Source organism: Protomyctophum parallelum (genome assembly GCF_964188405.1).
Source record: "Protomyctophum parallelum genome assembly, chromosome: 1".
Classification (NCBI taxonomy): domain Eukaryota; kingdom Metazoa; phylum Chordata; class Actinopteri; order Myctophiformes; family Myctophidae; genus Protomyctophum; species Protomyctophum parallelum.
The window spans coordinates 62,074,382-62,096,282 of record NC_139697.1 but is presented as its reverse complement, the minus strand read 5'-3'; the positions used below and the strand labels follow the sequence as shown (position 1 = coordinate 62,096,282).

General features: G+C 43.0%; 1 protein-coding gene across 1 annotated transcript in view; it reads right to left on the bottom strand.

Moving 5' to 3' along the window:
- LOC310853148 (roundabout homolog 1-like) overlaps positions 1-16,836 on the bottom strand; it is a 143,133-nt gene extending 126,297 nt beyond the window's left edge. Inside the window, 1 exon segment of the mRNA XM_083757386.1 lies at positions 16,156-16,836. Within this exon segment, the coding sequence (XP_083613512.1) occupies positions 16,156-16,213 (58 nt within the window). The 5' untranslated portion in view covers positions 16,214-16,836.
- Between the last annotated feature and the right edge of the window lie 5,065 nt (positions 16,837-21,901).

Genomic DNA, 21,901 nt, shown 5'->3' with positions numbered 1-21,901 from the left:
GGGGATTATAGGTTTGAACGGCTATACGAGTCAGCAGGAAGTGCAACACCTATAAGGTAATTGAGGCAGAGACAGAACCATGAGGTATCAGGCGTCGGTCTGCAGAATCCATTGAGCCTTCTTTGTGTGTGCTGTGGCTCACACTGTTCACTTTTAATGGCCAGACAGAGATTTGGAGCTGCTTGTGAGTCACAGCACTGTCGCTCAGCGTTTAATGACACAGCTTGCTTGCAGGGACAGGCAACGGGCCATGGCCAAATCAACAAAGGAGAGTTCAGGCAAAACAAATTCATGCTCTATGGCACGGCTGCGTCGCGCAGCGAAAATAGCCTCTCTACAAGCTCACTGATTTATATAAATATTACCTTATTTATACTATGTATAAAGTACTGTAGTACTAAATGTATACTACATATAAATAAGGCTATATACAAAAGACATTAGAGCACAAACATGGGCCTACAATTAGCACAGCGATCCCTATAGAACCTCAAAACAACCTAAAGTACCGTTGTGTGTATTGCAATCCAATGCCCCCAAGAAATCTGATGCACTTCCACAATTAGTTTACCGTAGATAGAAGCAGTATGGTTGCATGACTGCATACTAGTGGTTGAGGTTAGGCACTGCTTTCCGGTGCTTAAGGTTAGGGTCAAAACAGCCAGAGTATACGGTCATGGTTGAATGAATCGACACAGTCCACATTGGATTATGTAAAGTCATTTGTGGAACCGAATCACATGTCTCGCCCAAAGTGGATTTGACATGACAGTACCGTTTAACATGCTACAGAATGACACAAAGAACCACAATGTGTTTCAAAATGTACAACAAAGAAACAACAAAGTAACAAAACAAACAGAACTATCACAAAGCACTGTGTGAACAAGAACAAGCATTAATATTATTAGCATTTAAATTGTCTTTCTCTGTCTTTTCCTCTCTCTCTCTCTCTCTCTCTCTCTCTCTCTCTCTCTCTCTCTCTCTCTCTCTCTCTCTCTCTCTCTCTCTCTCTCTCTCTCTCTCTCTCTCTCTCTCTCTCTCTCTCTCTCTCTCTCTCTCTCTCTCCCTCTCTCTCTCCCTCTCTCTCCCTCCCTCTCTCTCTCTCTCTCCCTCTCTCTCTCTCTCTCCCTCTCCCCCCATGCAGATCAAATCCTAAGTTTCTTCACTGAAGTGATGGTCTGATGGTGATATAAAAGTGAAATAATAGCAATAACAGTGATACTAAATACATAGCACTGCATTGTGAATTGCATGCCTATACGTTTGGACTATAAAGTGTGAAGAGCAGTATTACCATACCTGTACTGTATGCTATGCTTATTATTGCTTTCATTATCTGCCTGGGTCAAGGCCAACTTTGGTGAACGAGTATACTGTATTTATGGCAGCTGCCAATAAAATGTTTTATTTTCCATGAAATCAAATTTATATATGCTGTATACACACACACACACACACACACACACACACACATATGGGTGGTTGTAACATGCAGACTTGTGAGGCACACCGCTGCTCTGATCAGGGCTCAATAGACAGAACCGCAGATCCAACCAATATGACCCCCCCTCCCCCAAAGAAAAATAATAATAATAATAATATGAGTATTGCATGACCCGGTGGGACGTGCTTTCCCAATTTGCATCGTTCCTGACTTGCAAGTAGGCCGGTGCACTGGTCTAGTATATCCATATAGTATATACGTATGGATTTGTTCTGTTATGGGAAAAAACACCTAATCGCTAATATCCATAACGTCTATCAGCAGACAGACTTGTTTCCAATCCTTTAGAAAGATTCCAGATGTATGCACGCAAGCCACACATGCATGCACACACACGCCACACACTCACTCACGCAAGCAAACTCACGCACGCACACACACGCACGCACACACGCACGCACGCACGCACGCACGCACACACGCACGCACGCACACACGCACGCACGCACACTCTCTTTCTTAAACCCAAATATAGGGAACCAATAAATACTCAGCATTCTTTCTCAGGCTGTATAAACTACAATTAGGTGAACAGTTGAACACTGTCATTCACCCAAGTATGTAGGGGAAGAATGTGAGTGTGTTTGTCTGTCTGTGTGTGGCCAATGCAAGGTGCCTGGGACAACACTCTCACTTCTTATCCTGTAGGTGTCATAAACATATACATACTGTATGTTATTGTGATGCTGTAGGTCCCCTTAAACCCTATATAAACCCTACATACTGTACTTAGTTTGCCCCAGGGCTGTATACCCTATACACCAAATGTTACGAAAATAGCAGAACCGCTATTTTTCCTGTTGCAGCACATTGGATCTGCTATCGTATGTTTATCAGTTATTTTCACTGAATGTTCGGCCCAGAACAGGAACAAGCCAGGATTCAAGTGGTTAAGACATTAACCCATTCTGACCGGGCACCCATTTTGGTGTTGGCATCATGTTATGCTTTAGCTATTGAAAAATAGCAGATCTACAAGCTCATATCGCGCCACCGAGTGGCGCGATACGAGCTTGTAGGTCTGCTATTTCTTGAAAAATCGAAGAACGACTGACATTTTTAGAATCTGATCTCAGGTCAGAATGGGTTAATCAGACCAGTGTGTGTCCGGCGGAAACCTCGTATGAATCTGATCTCATGTCAGAATCGGTTAAAACTTTTTAGATTAAACTTTCCTTTTTCAGGACAATGAATCAAGACTTCTGCTCGCTGCAGTGCCGTCGACACAATGAACCATAGTCAGAGTCAAGGCTAAGGGATAAGACCAACACCTCCTACTGATAATGCTATAGCACTATCTGTGCGCTGCACACACGTGCAGAGGGAAGAATACCATTTCAGAGGCAACGGCACAGTGAAAAGGGGAACGCGTATTTTCTTTAGTTTGCAAAAGCCTGCAGAACGCTCAACACAAGACTGTGTCACAGTGTAGAATGTGCAGAAAGACAGCCGAGTTCCATAACATTCTTGCATTCTCATACATATTTTTTTACATTTTGATCACCAATCGGAAAATAGATTAGACGTAACATTTGGTCACCCAAGTAGAAATACACGAAGACGAATTTCCACACGTGGACAATAAATGAAACTAACTAACTAACTAACATGTTTCAATGTATTGAGCAGAAATAGAATCAGCAAAAAAGCCAAGTATTGTGCTCCTTTCAGCAAAATATCCCTGTAAAGGTTTTCCTTTGATGAAATAAAATACAATGTCTAGGTCTATGGCATTTACTCTAGGTCCTAGAGTAATGCCATAGTTGTACGGAGATTCTAGCCCGTGGCTAAGGGAATGTTCACACTACCATTGAAGTGGGGCTATAGCACCGCATTTAGCCCGGCTGGGTTTCCTTTTCGGGGGCCCCCAAGAAATGGTTGAAAACACGGTGTCTAAATGGCTAGTATGAACAGGGATTAACTGGAAGATGTTCATTGACAAATAACACACAACTGTTCCCCAGCGTTTGTAGTACGCTCCGGGCCAGCGTAATTGTGTATGAAGTATGAACGTGCAGGGGTAAGCCTACGCTTTCCTTCAGCCTGGGGCTTGCATGGGCCTGGGCCTATAAATACACACTATGAATACCATTATAGTCTTTTTGAGGCGGCGGTGGTGGCTCAGGGGTAGAGTGCCTGGATGGTAACCGTAAGGTTGCCAGTTCGAACCCGGGCTCCCCCAGAGTTACTGTCGAAGTGTCCTTGAGCAAGACACTGAACCCCTAATTGCTCCCGATGTGCTAGTTGGTGCCTTGCATGGTTTCCGCTGCCATCGGTGTGTGAATGTGTGTGTGAATGGGTGAATGTAATGCACAATCTCTGTAAAGCGCCTTGGATAAAGGCGCTATATAAATGCACCATTTACCATTTACCATTTAGTACAGCAATACATGGCAACTTGAGGCACTCTTCTTTAATATTTCTCTTCTTAAAAATATTCCTAAAAAAGAAGAATGGATTTGGGAACTTATCCTTTGGTCCATCCATTCCTGGGACATGTGAGAATGGTCCAGTAAAAAAAATATATATATATATATATGGCCTGATTCCACTAAACCCGGGTGGAATTCATCCGAAAACCTGCCTGTAGAAAAGAACAGGGATGTGGGAAGGGAAACACACCTACCTTCTATGATGTCACTGAGCATCATGAAGGTAGTAAAAGACCTATACCCACCTCAGACATCAGCAACATTATGAAAATTACAAAAAGAATAACTGTCCGGCTGAAAATCACCCCGGTTATACAGAGAGCTAAACTCATATGGTGTTGCCCCGGTGTCCATGCGATGTGCTGAATTACCGTGGGGGATAGTTGTTCTACTCTGTATGTTTTCCTTTAGGGACTATATAAACCTGCTACTTTGACACGCTTGTAATAAGCAAGCCTTGTTCAAGCTGAGGTGGCTGATAAGACAGGAGCTTATCTCCTGTACCTGCAAGCGTGAAACAGCTTAACTACACAAGTACAATTTGCTGAAGAGGACACCAATCCATCAGCGGGGCTTATCCTTCATCCATCTATTTGTCTGCAGTGCAAACTGCCAAGTATTCCAGCAATATCGGCTGATTTATGCGATTTAGACACTGCAACAAAACCGTAACCATGCAGTAAAAGAAGACAAACTACTGTATAAAGACAAACGGTAAAAAAGACATTCTGTGTTATATGACTTTAACCACTTTAGTATAGAATTTGTTGTACGACAGGACAGTGTGAAAATAGCCGATTTCCAAGCCCACAAAAGCGCATGTCTGCATGGCCTACATTTATTTTCAGCCTTGATTGTGCCCAAATGTGAAGTCACTGTCATACCGTGAGGGACAGACTGCACTCTCTAGTGACCTTAACACCCAACACATCTACTCTGCATATCCCTTTGATCAGCCACAGACTGAATCACTGTGACACCCAGAGGCAAACATACTGTACAGTCTGAGACCATCGCTCACACGCATGCACGGTCGCACTCGTATTAGGAAATCACGCACGCACGCACACACACACACACACACACACACACACACACACACACACACACACACACACACACACACACACACACACACACACACACACACACACACACACACACACACACACACACACACACACAGTACTCTCATCCCTCTCTTATTCCACATTAGTGTTTATGGCTAGTGGACAACAACTGCAGAATGGATGGCCACAGCCCCAGGTGTTACTGCACTGAATGGGGATTAAATGGGATCATAGATTTCGGGGCTGGTATCCACAGGTTTACCATCTCAGATATGTGACAAGACTTCTGCAGACAAGCAAGAGTGACAGGGCATTTGGGACAGACAGCACGCCAGCACGGTGTGTTGGGATTACATCTAAGCTTTACAGGGTGTTTAAACGGCAAATGAATATTCAGCCAGAGGAGGACGCAATAGTTAAATAATTGTTGCTGTTGGGTGGAAACCTTGTATGTCCAAAACCGCGTTATTCAGGATCAGGAAATGGGAGAAATAACATGTGTTCCAATGGATCCAATGGAGTCATTGTCAAGAACCCAGACTGTAATCAGGGAGTAAAAGCTAGTCTATAAAAAGTGTGATTTAAGTAATTTAAAACTTTTTTGATTAAACTTTCCTTTTTCAGGACAATGAATCAAGACTTCTGCTCGCTGCAGTGCCGTCGACACAATGAACCATAGTCAGAGTCAAGGCTAAGGGATAAGACCAACACCTCCTACTGATAATGCTATAGCACTATCTGTGCTAAAAGAGAGCAATTTGTTCGCCTGATGTGAGGTAGACCAGGAGCTCTGGTGACAAAGGCCTAATCACCTTTTGTCTTCACTCGAGAGTCTAGACTTTGGAAGGACCAGAAGGGCCTTACCCTCATGTGCTCCTGCTCATATGGGGTTAAATGTTGGTGATGAAGGAAGGGGACCGAACCATGCCTTCACAGCAATCAATAAAACCTTCAAATCAATTCTAAAACTAATACAGTAGGTAACCAATGAAGGGAGGCTAGAATTGGTGTACCCCTGGGGAACATAACCACCATAGTGTGAGGAGGAAACAGAAATCGCTTAACACCACCGGAACTATTTAATTCAGCTTATCCAAGGAAATATGGGACCTTGGTCGAGTCTAGTGTTCTAGATAGAATATACCCAAACAGTCAGTTCAGATCTCACTCACTGCATCCACTGCAATGCAGACAACTAGAGTGTGTGTGCGCCAAGACCAATAGGCTGAGCTTGTGATGCTCATGTAACACATTATTCAGCTCTCAGCAATGCAGAAACTCTTCCCCCACGTACAGTATACCTGCGCTGCGAAACAAATCACCCCTAAACTCACTGTCCCACTGGATGCCCCAAAACACATGCATTCAGTATAACATGTTGAGCAGAGCTAAAACGTATGAAGGCAAGCGGTGTGAACTAATTTAATTTCACACATACCAAGTTTGTATCACATGACTGTAAACTTAGCCTACTTTGTAAGAGAATGTCTTTGAAATGTTGCTTGTTAAGTTTGGGCTCTTTTCCCCCTTCTATATTATCCGTTTCAAATTTGAAGGCAGTGGCCTGACCACTTCAAAGGACGCTCTGTGTCTCATTCATTCGCTGCAGTCGAACCGAAGCACGCAATGCGCATCTCACCACCGCACAGCTGCAACCCAACTGTCCATATTTGATGAAAATACATGTAAATTATTAAAGAGACAGGTTATGTAATTGATACATACTGTGTGAAAGGCAAAAAAAAACCAAGACATTATTTCCAAAGGTCAAGGGGTCAAAGCTTCACTTAAATACACTCAAGAAAAGAAAGAAAGAAAGAAAGAAAGACGTTTTACTCTTCAATCATAAGTTTGATTGGGGTGCCTCTTATGTTCTGAAATAATTCAGCAAATCCAATCAAATTAATTGCTGAACTTAGCGCACAATGTACAGTATGTGCATCAATTCTGTATTATGACATTCTGTATAGATAACTCTTCCACTGTGGATCTGGCTCGTACTATACTTACTACTTATCCACAAAGTCAATTCAAATGAGGGTCCATTTGGTGTACACACTTGATGTTAACTTAACACTCAGGATTTTAGAGCACGAATATACACCAGCTGAGCTGCAGCCACAGCAAGAATCCCAGTCCACTTTCCCCCACTGCATTTAACACAGACAATAAACCGAGGAGTACAAAGTGAAAAGTGGCAATAAAGCACAGCAGTGAAGGGCTGCCATGGAGTCAGAGTTCAGCAAAGCAGAGAACAAGTGCTTCCTGAAGCTCCATAATAACCTGACCCCGCTTTCCACTGGAAACCTGCTAATGTCAATCACCTCAGCGTTTCCTCCTAGCTGTGTGACATTTCCTGATGAATTGCCTTCCCCTGAATTTACTCAGCTTTTTTTTTTTGTGCAGGAGGGGCTCGGTCTGATGTCTGTCTGGGAAGTTGTAATGTCAACCTATAAATGGGGCTTGAGTTGAGGAAGTTGGTACAGCTCTTCCCTCTATTAGAAATACTACCGCTCATCTAATTCCAGGGCTTTATCGTTGGCTGCGTTGGTAGGGGGGGCCATCTGTCATGTTGGCAAGCACAAGACATGTGGGCTTTGATTGCAGAGAGGCCCAGAGATGAAGCTATGTATACTCCTTGCTAGCACGACTGACACCTGCAATGCCGCTGCCTGTTGACATGAATCACATGGTTAAGTCCTGCTTTTCCAACGGGGTTATGTGGTTGTCAAGTGTGGACATCTCAACCATGTGTGCATGTGAGAAAACGCTGCACAAGTCACTATACTCACAGGGGTTGTGTGGGTGTGAGTTTGGGTAAAAGGACTGGCACATTACAAGTTGACATTACACAGTTATTCAAGGAGTTCAACACCTCAGCTAAGCCTCAAACCTAACCTTTTTTACTAGTTATTGAAATATAATTGAACCCAAGCTATTTATTAAAAGGCTATATGTCAACATGCTAAGAGGCAGGCCGATGTATTACAAAGTCAGCCTCTGATTAATGAAGCTCAAGACCGGCATGTCCTATCTTTGTGATAACAAGGGTAGTCCTGAGGGCATTGCACTCACAGCCCTGCTGATCAGCCTGCTCCCTTCATCGCTAAGTCCAACGCTGCAGGTTTTTACAGTGAACTGACAAGCAGAGTACAGCGAAGGACTCGTTTTGCTTTAGAAGTCTCGCGGTTTGATATTAGGGAGAGACGTGTGAAGAATAGCAAATGCATCAAGCCCCGCCCGGTCAGGAATGAATGACAGCAGCCTCTGGGGAGAAGCCCTGGCTGCTTCATCCATGCGATTGAGCCAACATGACCTATAGTAAGCTGTGCGAGCACGGAGCATGGCAGGGCAAGCTAATACTACAGTCCATACTACACTATACTCTGGTAATAATTACGTTCATGACAGTAGAAAAATATCATTACTTACTCTAATGTCACACAGATACTGCACTCGCAGACCTTAATTCCTCCTCTGCCGCAGGTTTGAAAAAAGGCAGCATGATTGAATGCTGGTAAACTTAACAAAGGGGTGGTGGGGCGAGAGAGGAAGTCTTCAATCCCAAACAATTACCCCAACTATTGGAATCACCAGCTTGAGTCATTACTCCCTCTTATCTCTGGACCCCATGCGAGAGCATTACAGCTGCTGGCAATTAATTGATCTGCAAATTAGTGCAAATTATGCATTTGTTGGCCTCTACAACTAAATGTAACAGTGCTGGTGGGAAAGTGGTTCTTTATAGGATGCGATCCTCCAGGATTTGTGCTTGTCAATAATGACAGGGGAAGGGAACACAAGAGAAGAGAAAGAACAAAAGAGAAAGAGACCAAGGATTGAGGGAAGGATAGTGTGCAATGTTCTGATTAACTAATCCCAGGCTTAATGGTCAAAGAGTCATCCTAATCAGTATGTACCACCAGTATGTGTGTGTGTGTGTGTGTGTGTGTGTGTGTGTGTGTGTGTGTGTGTGTGTGTGTGTGTGTGTGTGTGTGTGTGAGGGTGTGTGTGTGTGTGTGTGTGTGTGTGTGCAAAGAGATTTGCTTCCGTTAGTGTTTATAAATATGTGTGCGACTGTGCGTGTGAGCGAGTGAGCCTGCATGTGTGTGTGTCTGTGTATGTGTGCGGTGAGCAAAGACGTTTTCTTCTTTTCTTCTGTTCATCACTGAATGTGCGCGCATGTGTATGTAATGTATGTGTGTGTGTGTGTGTGTGTGTGTGTGTGTGTGTGTGTGTGTGTGTGTGTGTGTGTGTGTGTGTGTGTGTGTGTGTGTGTGCGCGCGCGCGTGCGTGCGTCGTGTGTGAGAGCGTGTGTAACATGTGTGTTTGTGTGAGTGTATAAGTATACATCCAAGTGTGTACTCAGTTGTGAAAGTGAGACAATTCTGGAGGAGCAACTGAAACTGTATTGATTGCTGCTATTGATCAGATCTCTGCCTGACTGGAGCTGCAATAGCTGCCATGGAGCTAACTGAATCGCTGCGACCTATGACCTTTCTATCATCATGACCTTTTCAAGCTGTCCTTTCAAAATATTAATTTGCCCAATTACCCTCGAAACCAAATCCTCATTGGATACTATAAATAGCGTCGATGTGAATGCTATGCCAGTTTCACCCTCATTGGAATTCTTCTGAGCAGATGGAATAGTTGTGGGGTCACATGGCGCTAACAGTATTTTGTCTTCTGAAAGTCTGCGAGTGAAGCCATCTGCCTCAAAGCCCCTCAGTCCATCTTGACTGTTGGAGGGAGCAGCCCAGATTAAAACACACACTCCAGGACTGGGTGACTGCCTGGGATCCATCTCAAATATAATGTAAACTCATGGCCTCATGGGACCAAGAAAAAAAAAGTAGACACGTTTATTTACAGACCTAATTATCCACAACTGACAGCTCTGCCTCAGCGCAAAGTCACAGCTAGACGGCTGACCTGCAAACAGGAAGCTTAGGCCAAAAGAAAACAAATTGCCGGCAGTAAACCACAAACCCAGGAGAATCATTTTGGCTTGTAAGTTGGTAGCATATCCGTAACTGCAGCCAAGTCTGAAGTTGTAATCGCAAGTCAAAAGGACATCCTACCAGTTTCCATGGCTTAAAGTGGTAATATGAAGTGAACACTTCTTTTGTTTTCGGTAGGACCTGAATAGGTCAATGAATGAATACATAGTTTAATGTAGTAACAGCTACAGCTACGATATATCAATGAAATGGCTGAATGTTTCAGTGAACACTAATTTGTTTCTGCAGATCTGTTAAATTAACTGAGGTGGCGGTGATGCTTAAAGTGTAATAAAACGTCACGCTTAGTATTTTTTGCTTAATGCATGCATGCTCAATGTAATTTGTCACTTAACATCTCAAGTCATTACTGTGTTATTTATTTCGGTGATTAATTTTGATTGGTCATTCATTATGGCTTTCAATGAGTAATAACATTAGCTAAATTAAGATTTATGGGACCATACAGCTGAATTAGAACACTGGTATACACTATATACAGTATATATATATATTTTTCCCCCCTTTCTTTTCTTCTTTTTTTAAGTAGAGAAGGAGTAGGGATCCCTTGGGCATGACACACTTTCCTGACACCTCTGTAGGAGTGTGTGTGTGTGTGTGTGTGTGTGTGTGTGTGTGTGTGTGTGTGTGTGTGTGTGTGTGTGTGTGTGTGTGTGTGTGTGTGTGTGTGTGTGTGTGTGTGTGCGCGCGCTCGCGCGTGTGCGTGCGTGCGTGCGTGCGTCTGAGAGAGAGGGAGAGAGGGAGGGAGGGAGAGAGAGAAGGAGGGAGGGAGAGAGAGAGAACCTGTGAACTCCAGACCCACAGGCGCTTATTAAAACCTCCCTAGCTTCCTTCCCTCAGGGCTAGGCAACCCTGCTTGGCCTCACAGCATCACAGGACACCAAAATGTAAACAAGGAAGGCAATAAGGAAACGGCTTTCAGTGCGCTATCCAAGAGCACACATTATTAATGAGCTTACACAAACACGGTTATCTATGAATGTATGCAATAACACTCACACATACGAAGGACAGAGAGATTCCCACTGTGAAACGTTGCTCCAGTGGTTTCAGATGGTAAGATGTACAGTCTACACCACTGGTTCCACAAACAGTTGGTCGGGACCCATTTGTGGGTTGTGGACACATTTTTATAGGCCCCATTACATTTTTGCTTCCTAATTATTATTATTTCAAATCAAAACATTTTGAAAAAACATTCCCAAAGAAAGCATTTTTTTCACGAATTAAAAAAAAAAAAAAAATCTTCCAGTAATGTCATGAAGAAATAAAAATAGCCGATCTACAAGCTCATAACGTGGCACAAAGCGACGTGTTGTGAGCTTGTAGATCTGCTATTTTCACTAGTTTGGGTCCTGGGAAAAACGTCTAATTTCTCTTTCGAGTCTTGAGCTATAAAGTTTGGGAACCACTGGTCTACACACAGGTCTCCACAGAAAGGCCAGATCTCCTACTCAAAACATGCCTGTGTCTAACAAAGCTCAGTTGTTATTGCTTATTTCCATAATGGGCTCACCCATGTGCAAGATGTGAGTGTGCGTGTGTTTGATGTGAGCATTAGCAAAGCAAGCACAATGAAAGGTGAGACGGTAATCGCTTCACATTGTTCACCTCCGGGTGAACTCGGCCAACACAAATACAACCTCTGCAGCTCAAGACACGAATCCCCAACAACCATGAAGGAAGAGTGAGAAGGAGATGGATTTCTTTGAGATCATTACACGGCACAGCTGAGAAATGAGGCTGAGTCCAAAGCAGGAGAGAATGAAGGAACACATATGCTGCATATAGCTCAAGTAGTGCCTTTTCAACAACAAAAAAAGAAAAAAATCAAGAGACACACAGCAATGAAGCTTCATGCAAGCTAATGGCTGCCAGGCAGATGCGAGATTTCGCAAACAAATACACTGGAAAGGGGGGGTGGGGGGCGACGACAGCCCTCCTGTTTCTATTTCCCCAGCTTCCTCCGCCCACATTACATCACTGTGTTTTCCAGCAAATAAGATACATAAGTGGAAGATGCTTTCCAAGCAGACTGGACTCCGACGACGGCTCTTCCTCATTAGCCGTTTTATATCTGGAGAAGAACAGAAGGAAGCTGAAAGGTTCGTTGGAAGGAGGCTTATCAAAGAAGGCCCGGCTAGTGTAAAAGATGTCCCGTCAGCTCCATCATCCGTGGAGAAGTCCTCATTAGAGGTGGTGCTCGGCTCATCACTGTCAGCATCAAAGACTACAGACTAGACCACAGGGAGCCTCATTAGCTTAGGGATGACATTGCAGTACACCCCTCCTACCCACAACCCCAAAGTCAGGCCAGATTACTCAAGATCCACCATACCATATTACAGTTTTGACATTTAGCAGACGCCCTTATGATCCAGAGAGACTTACAAGGTGCAAGGTCTCGGAGTAAGCGGAGTGCCTCTGATGTCACGTGTGTGATTCACCATACAGCCTGTGTACGTGTTGTGCATGTACTACAGTGTACGTGTTGTGCATGTACTACAGTGTACGTGTTGTGCATGTACTACAGTGTACGTGTTGTGCATGTACTACAGTGTACGCGTTGTGTCACAACAACAGCCCAACTCTTGAGTCTGTTCGGTAAGCAGCGCGAGCATGTGTTCAGCATGTGAGCCATGCTCTGCATTGAGCTAATCCCTTGAGCACGACAGCCAGGTGTCTCCATGAAACTGTTCCCGATGGAACACCTGTACAGTGTACAGAATTAGGTTGTGCTCCGCCATTCTCTCTTAAACGCATTCCGCTATTGGCAGTAGGGTATACGGACGAGGTACTCTCATACTAAATTAGGCCCCAGAGGATATAGATATTAGAAAACCATATGCTCCTTTGAAACCATTATGTCAAGGCCTGCAATAGCCATTTAGATAACGTAATGGATAGGACAAATCTCAATTCAACCCCCGTTTCACTTTTTCAAACATCTAGAAATCTAGAAAGGTGGTATGGGCTGGTATGTGGGCCGCTTGGCATCGAGTTACTGCATCACCCCGGGGACGCATAATGAGTATTTGCGGGTTGAATAAATCTCTTCCTGCATAAGCATATGGTTTTAATGGGCACCATTTAGAGTTTTTAGACTGTTACGTGTCATCCAATTACTGTTGGCAGATTTATTATGCAGAGATGAAACTCATACGGGGGAGCGGGGGGGGGGGGGGCACTGCCAGGTATAGCCCAACAAGGTTTGATGCCCAGACGTAGCACACCTGGGTGAGCTCACTGTACTGCTGTGGGACGGTTGTTTGTTTTTACAATGCTGTTGCGAAGGAGAGAGACAAAGAGAATGTGTGTGTGTGTCGGGATGAATTTATGCGGCACAACTGGATCCAGGCAGGCAAACTGGGGCAAATGTTGAAGGCCACGCACGTGAGCCCAGCTATCTCTGGCTCACACCTACAATTTATACTGCCCTTGTAATCTGTTTTTGTGATAAGGGGACATGGCAAGTGCCAACGTGTTTATAGTGCGCGTGCGTGCGTGCACACACGCACACGCACACGCACACACACACACACACACACACACACACACACACACACACACACACACACACACACACACACACACACACACACACACACACACACACACACACACACACACACACACACACACACACACACACACACACACACACACACACGGCTCAAATAGCCTGCAGATAGAAACTGTTGTGTACATCTTCAATCCCACTTATTCTGACTGCCGAACCATTTGACTGCTGGCTCAACACTAGTCTGTTTAAATCTGAACCCCCCCCCCCCCCCCCCGTCCCCCCAACCAAAGCCATACTATAGAGAGAAACAGTGCCGTCGAGTGCTGTCAATATTGATTCTCAATCGTTTGGTTCCCAACAGCCCAAATATAGTCCAGATGTCTTCAAGCTAAATAACTGCTACTCTTTTTTTTCCCCCTTTTTTACACGGATCCCCCCACATGAGCGCCCACATTTCTACTGTAGATCTATAATGAGGAGCTCATTCTGGAAGGCGAGATATGTATTCATTTCCCATTTCAATCTCATGCAATTTCAACCAGCAGGTGGTCCTACCTGACCAGCAGTGTAAAGTAAAGTAAGTAAGTAAGTCAGAGAGGCTTATTGTATCAGCCAGAGTGTGGGAGTCCATCCCTGTTTCAATGCGCTAGAGCTAGACCTCTGGGAGATGGAATGCTGATGTGGAGCGCAAATCATCAGCTCCCAGTACTTGGCGCAGCACACATCAAGCCATGCTACTCATACGCCGAGTTGGCGGTGCCCGGGATCGAACCCATGACCATGACCATGACCATGGTCAAAAGGCAAGTGCTCTACCGACTGAGCTACCTGGACAAAGGAACTAAATGTCTCAATAGGAGAGCAGGGAGACCAACCTCCAGCCACAGCAGTCGTGTTAAACTGTATCCCAGCATCCAGACAAAGTATAATGTTTGTTCGGTTTGTTTGGAATTGCAGCTTTACGCTAGGTTTCAAACTGTTTTCTTATTAAAGGGCAATGTTCCCCATTTCCAACCTATCTTTATATAATTGGTCCTCTCTAATGCTCATCATAATATGGTACCATTTTTCCCCTACTCATCCTCATAGGAGGGTCATGGACAGTTCAGAAACCTGCCTACCGGTGACATCATCATTAGGCAGGGTTTTTCCCCCTTTTTTTCAAACTTTTTGTATTTTGATTTAGCATCATGCCAACTTTCCAGGAATATAAATCCTGCTGTTTCTATTAGATTGGATTCCCCGTCGATGATGTTTGGGTTTTTGAACTGTCCACTGGCCTCCTCTGAGACAAAGACACAGTATGAAAATATATATATTATAATGAGCATTATCCATCCATCCATCCATCTTCAACCACTTATCCGTAGTCGGGTCGTGGGGCAACAGCTCCACCAGAGAGCTCCAGACATTCCTCTTCAGAGCAACATTAGTAACTTCCTCCTGGGGGATCCCGAGGTGTTCCAAGGCCAGTGAGTCCCTCCATCTGCGCCTTGGTCTGCCCCGAGGCCTCCTCCCAGTGGGACGTGCATTAACGAGGACCTCCTTAGGGAGACGCTCGAGAGGCATCCTAGCCAGATGCCTGAACCACCTAAGCTGGCTCCTTTCCATAATGAGCATTAGTGAGGACCAATTATATGACCAACCAACCAGTTCCCACTGGTTGGTTGTGTTAAAGCTTACACTCATGGACTCTCCAGGACCTTGATCCTGTTACTGTACAATGCTGTGTTCCTTCAACTCAATGAATCCATTTGTACACTCTCAAATTAAATTAACACTACATACTCCATCTCTGCTTAGTTGTAGGCCTATAGTTAATATAACCATTCTAATAATATTCATGTAATATGAATTATATCTCAGAATGATATTCCAGTCTGGAATATATCATTCCGAGATAGAATTAATGTTATAACATTGTTGCATTGAATTGTGCTCTGGAATTTCCAGAGCACAATATCAAATGTTGGGGATGTACTGGGCTATAGCCTATATACGGAAATGCCTCTAAACATAGAGAATATAATTATTAAAGCAAGATGCACTCCACAACCAAGCAGCAGGCATCAAGTGTTCTCAGCTATAGCTGCACCCTGGCTGGGATGTAATGGCATGTCAACATAGTGGACGGTTACTCATCTGCTACTCCCCTAGCTGTCCTCAGCACCCACCGAGGACAGGCTGCTGACCTATGCCCTATAATAACACGTTGTAGCCTAGTGTCCTCACTGTCCTCTTTAATTACTACGGCCTCTTGTTCAGTCTTATGTATGCATGAGGTAATGCATGGCGAATGAGGGACCATAACCGTGTTAACCGAAGGCTATTACAATTACAAGGCTAAATTGTTGCTCTACCATCGGGTTGATTGCTGAAACAATCGGGGTCGGGCATTTAATGTTACTTCTTTATACCGCCTGGGAAACTATTCAAGAACAAACAGGCTATAGTCTGAAACTTATGAACTTTGACTCTCACTCTCTCTCTCTCTCTCTCTCTCTCTCTCTCATGTATAAATAATGTATAGCCCTAGCACAAACACATGGTCTGATTTGCAAACTTTTGAATTGTATATAGTTTCGCACAATATCCATACCTGCACAAATCTGAAGAATTGCCAGTAGAAAGTAAATTCCAATTGAACTCGCTGTCATCGTTCCAGAGCAGACGAGAGTATATGAATTAGTTAACTAATCCACGAACTGTAAAAAGAATAGGCTATATATGTTCAACAAAACAAAACAAAAAAATAAACTTTTACATCGGTCCCTCCTAATAACCACACGGTCTCCGTTGAACTTCAGGGCGCAAATGTTCGATGTCGGGATGGAAGAGATCGTCCTATTGCTCAAAACCTCCTCGAAATGTGCTTTTTTTTCTTCCTCCAAATACGCATCTCTTAAAGTTCGGAACAGCCAGTGATATTATTATTGCTGACTTCTGTTGAAATACTCCACTTGACATCACTTATAGTTGGACATGCTCGCTCTGCTCTGGTCCCGAACAGCTCCGCTGCTCCGCAATTCCAGATGAAAATAATTCACCGATGGTCGTCATCAAATAATGTTTCCCCTCATGTAGAAACTCACAGTGTCCCACAGACACAGTGTATGTTCATTATGTCGTAGTAGGCTATCGTAAATTATGAATCCACATTCCAAAATACAGAGGCGTCCGGTCCGAGCTGTCCAGTCAGTCAGTCAGTCACACACAGATGCTTTAAACTAAAGTGTGTTACTTGTCCCCGTTAGCGCTGGCTGGCCGAGCGCCTCTGTTTCTCCAGAATGTTGGCGTGCTTTAGTCAAAGAGGGGATTCTCAATCAGTGAAGGTCCTTATAGCCTACATATAAAGCTTTCTGCTGGTTTAATAGTAATAGTATTGTACACACTTTGTAACCACACCACACCCCACCCCGTGAAACAAGACGTCAAGTTATTGAAAACTTTGTTATTAATCGAGAATGACAGTTATAGGCGTGTCTTCACCCATATCTCCATATAGCCTACATCCCATAGCCATATCTAACCAGTAGCCTAGACACTTTAATTATACACACTTTCGTTATATAAGCCATGGGTTGGCCATATCCCATCCTGGGATCTGGGTATATAGGCCTATTAGGTTATGATTTTATTGGAAGGTGAACAGTAGCTATAGCCTATACATTTATTTTAATTATTAAAAAACGACCTGGCTATAGCCTATACCTTTAAAGACTCCAAAGGGAATTAGGTCTATTTATAGGATACACTATATCTGTAGTCCTAGCCTAGATATTTTAATCGGACTCTAACATCCACTCACTCAGTCTCAGATTGATTTTATTACAGAGGGCTCTTTAATTAAGTAGGTCCTCTGCTGTGTTGTATCACGACATCACGTCGTGGTCTTATGATTCAATAATTGGATATAAAAATCAACAATTGGGCTATACGTAAATATAATTTCAAACTGAAAAATATGAAATAGTTACATTTGAACTGCATGTGCAGTGTGCACACTGTGCAGCCTATAATGACTTACTAAAGTGTTAGGTTTACTTCGGACCTAGCTTTCTTTTGTGACTATAGGTCGCGCGCTCCCTCTGCTGGCTATTATGTAAACAGCAGTGGTTTCATTGGCATTCACACTGACAGGCCTACTCACTGAGAAACTGTAAGGTCCCCAAATTAGCATTCATTAAATTCGTGTTCTGCCACCCATGTTCATCTAATTAGTTAATAGTATACAAATAAAAAAATCACACCTGTGTGAAGTGAATATTATATTACTGTGTTGCAAATAGCTAAAAACGTAATTATTGTGTATTATCACGGTCCGTAAGAACTTAATTGGCACGAAGAGTTTAATTTGCTTTATTTTACTTACTTTACTTTCTGATCAACAAACAACAACAGTTGGGGGTAACCAGGGCTTACTCTAAAGTGCTCTAAATTTCGTTGTCTAAATATATTGAGAAGTGAGTAATGCTGTGCATGTGATCCCATTATTGTATGCAAAGAAAGAAAAGCATGTATGGGGCAGGAGCCTATTCTCCTGTTTCTGTAGCGTGAGGCAGCTCTGTACACCCCCTGGACTTCATGCTAGTATATCGCAGGGACTTACCCCAAACTAACCCTTGATGCTGAGTGCCAAGCAGGAGGCACTGGGTTCTTTGGTATGGACCGGTTAGGGATTGAACCCCAACCTCCCAGTCTCAGGGCGGACACTCTAACCACAAGGCCACTGAGCTGGTCAAGCTATTGACTATTAAACCTGAGTTTATTTAATCTTTCACTCTGCCACTCCTACCAGTCAGTCCCTCGCTCAAATTCCTTAGGAACATTGAAGTCATAAAAAGTTAACATTCAGCGAAAATAGGCAAATATTTTACAACTTAATCCAGAGTGATTTACAGTAAGCAAGATCAAAACATGGTAATACATCAAATGCATACTGTACATACATACATACATACATACATACATGGACTCAGGGGGGTGGACGCCTCTGCCTTGCATAGTCCCCAGTGAATAGGCATCTTGCCCTTCACTGGTAACCCTATTTTGGACTTATTTTTAAATATATGAAGGTATTGCGGGCAGGGATTTTTACAAAAAGCCCCCCTTTTAAAATACATACACACATACATACCTACATACATGCATTTCAGAAGTTTTAGCAGTTTTCAAGGAACCACTTTTAGGCCAGTGCACCAGAGCAAGCTCTTGCCTTTTTTTAAACCCTTTTAACCAAATACATACATACAGACATACATACATACATAGATACAAGAATCAACAAGAATCATATGTAAGCTGTTAGAACCTAACAGTGGAATATCTATATAATTAAACAATGCGTATAGACTAGTGCTTATACATACAATTGCTTATATCTATACAATTAAAAAATAGTAGATCTACAATCTCACAACGTGTCACAAGACGACGCATTGTGAGCTTGCAGATCTAATATTTACAGTCAAAGAGATTTGGGCTAGATGGAAAAAAGGAGGCGACACCTGTATGAGCCAGATCAACAAAGTCTAGAGTTTAAGTGGTTAATTTCCTATTGTGTGCCACTGCTGGAAATATAGATGCAACCGGTTCTGAAATCAAAATACTTCTCCCATTTAAAACCATTGATTGATTGATTTATTAACAGTATGCAGAATGGGTACATTTCAAACACCATGATAAATGCATTACACTTGTTTACAACGGGGTCCACCATTTTCAATTCATCAGAACATTTAGAGACGTACAAATATACACTTCTATTATAAGAAAAACTGGAAAATCATCATAAAATCTGTTTGTCCACTTAAAGTTTCTCCGTCGTCACATTCTCTACACTGTACCCCTTGCTTGTACATGCCATGATCAAGCCATATCATTGGTTGTGAGAGTACTGTGCATGCGTGCGAGAGAGAGGCACCCTACCAGAGAGAGGCACCCTATCCTAAACATCTTGACTTAAAGCACAGCTCAAGACCTACTTATTCCCTCTTGCTTTTAGTTGAGCTTTTGAAATTCTCTGTGCTTTGCTGTGTTTTATGTTCTTTGCTATTGTGTTAATGCCACTTTGTGCTTTGGCTGCCGTTTTATGCTTTGTATTGATTTAATGTTTTTGCTTTTGTTTTAATGCTATTTTATGGTTTTGCTGTTGCTATTCTCTTTTTATTGCTCTGTTAAAGCACTTTGCGCTGAATTTATGTCATGAAAGGTGCTATATATAAATAATGTTTAATATTATTTATTAGAGGCTGCTGTACATAACAGGTCCATAAAGTCTGTTCATGGCAAATTTGAGTACAAATGTGACACTGTTGTTGTGTTATGCGAAATTTGTGCTGAAGGTTCTTCTACAGTACCTATGTGTTTCTCTATTTCTCTAAGAGTGCTCTCTATTAGAGTGAGTGAGAGAAATGTCCCACTTTCTTTTTTGCAACCTAGTCCGGCAGCCGACAGGCTTCTTTTGTTTAAAGTAGGAAATTTGGTGTATAGTAGGATGTTAATGGTAGGATCACATATAAACCCCTATAAAAACAAATTGCTCAACACCGACAGTCAGTCAGCAAGTGGATTCATGAATGTATGTATATAGACAATATTTTAGGCCAATAAAAAAAAAGACTACATACCAAATTTCCCACCCCACAAGCCCGGCTGCCGGACTAACCCATTCTTACCCAGTGTCAATTATCTAATGCTGGGCGCTAGCCGTGCTGCTCTTCCTCTCCCAGCCTGGGGAGGGTGGCGGACTGACCTCATTGCCCCCAGCGTCCCCAGCTGGAACCGAACCCAGGACATTCTAGCTGTGAGGCTACAGCACTACCGACTGTGCCACAGTGCCCCCCTAACATGTTCCACATTAACAATGAATTAAAGTGTATATACAGATATCTGCTATCCATGAGTATAAATACATTTCAGAATAACTATATGAAATTCTGTATCAAGTTCCCTAAAGATACAGCCTGTGTGACTCACTTACTACTACTACCTACTGTCGCAGTGGGCCAGTTTCCTAGAGTTTCCTAGTGTTCGTACCCATAAGTCGTTTCTCATATTATATATAGTTCATGCACTGGTGTTCTCTTGAGCTGTCTGAGCAAATTAATCACATTATGGCTAATATGATGTATATGATCTCTTGGTTCAGCAGTGGAGCTAGGTTTGTGAATGTGTGTTCAGAAACATAACAGGTGCGACACACACAGCCAAGTGTGGAGTTTATCGTTTCTACAGGACATTTTCACAGATGGTCTCCACTGACAATGCCTCTGTAGGACAATATTCCCCGGAACAGATGGGAGAGGAGGACCGAAAACAACACAAATGACTGCATGGCAATGTATCACATAAAAAGGGCAAGGATTCTAAGCCTATAATTATGCCAAGTATTAAATCCCATTGTTTTCAAGCCAAAAGTAACTCTGAGCCAACAAGGAAAAAGGCTCAACCAAACACAAGCTGAAATCCCAAATATGACTGAAGTGCTATAGACAGAGCAAACCCCAATAGCTTGACTGAGGAGCTACTGTACTTTATGAGCACAGGTATCACAAACAGGTGCAAAGAAAAAGAGAGGATAGACGTGTACTTTGCTTTGTGATCAGTAATTCATAACCCAAAAACACAATAGACCACCATGTCTCCTATAGGTGCTCTTCTGACACTGAAAGCTGGTGCACACGGAAACACACCATCAAGAAATGAATACATTATATGATTCTTGAGGGGCGTTAGCCCCTCCTATGCCCAGCTTTGTGTGTTGGTGTGTACCCCATCGCGATGATTTGATTGGCTGAGGGCTTCAAAAGTGAGGATAAAAAGTGAGGACAGAAAAGTGAGGACGCCAAAAGTGATTGGCTGGAATGTGATGATGTTTGACGATGTATGATCGAAGATAAGAGTGTCCCTCACTTCACATAAGTGTGATTTCCCCCCCCCCAATTATTGATGATGATTTGCTCTATAATGTTGTACTGTGTCACAAAGATTTGTTTGTTTGTTCCCCAGGCTCATAATATAACAGCAATGTTGTGAGCTGTCACTTGAATTTACAATATATGACCTGAATAATGTGAAACGCAATATGCCCATTTATTAAAGGCTTTTATTTCTGGGTTTATGGCCTTGACTACTGATCACAACATACAGTACTAGTCTAACCTCTCTCTCTCTCTCTCTGGTCTTATATTTTAAGTCCTATGGGTGTGGAATGATACTAACACACTGTAGCATTTGTAGGAGTTGTGTTAAGCACTCAAATGTATAATCGTAACACAAATCAGTTGCCTCTTTCACCTCCCTGTTTTTCACATCCTATGAAGAAGTAATTGTATTTCTTATGC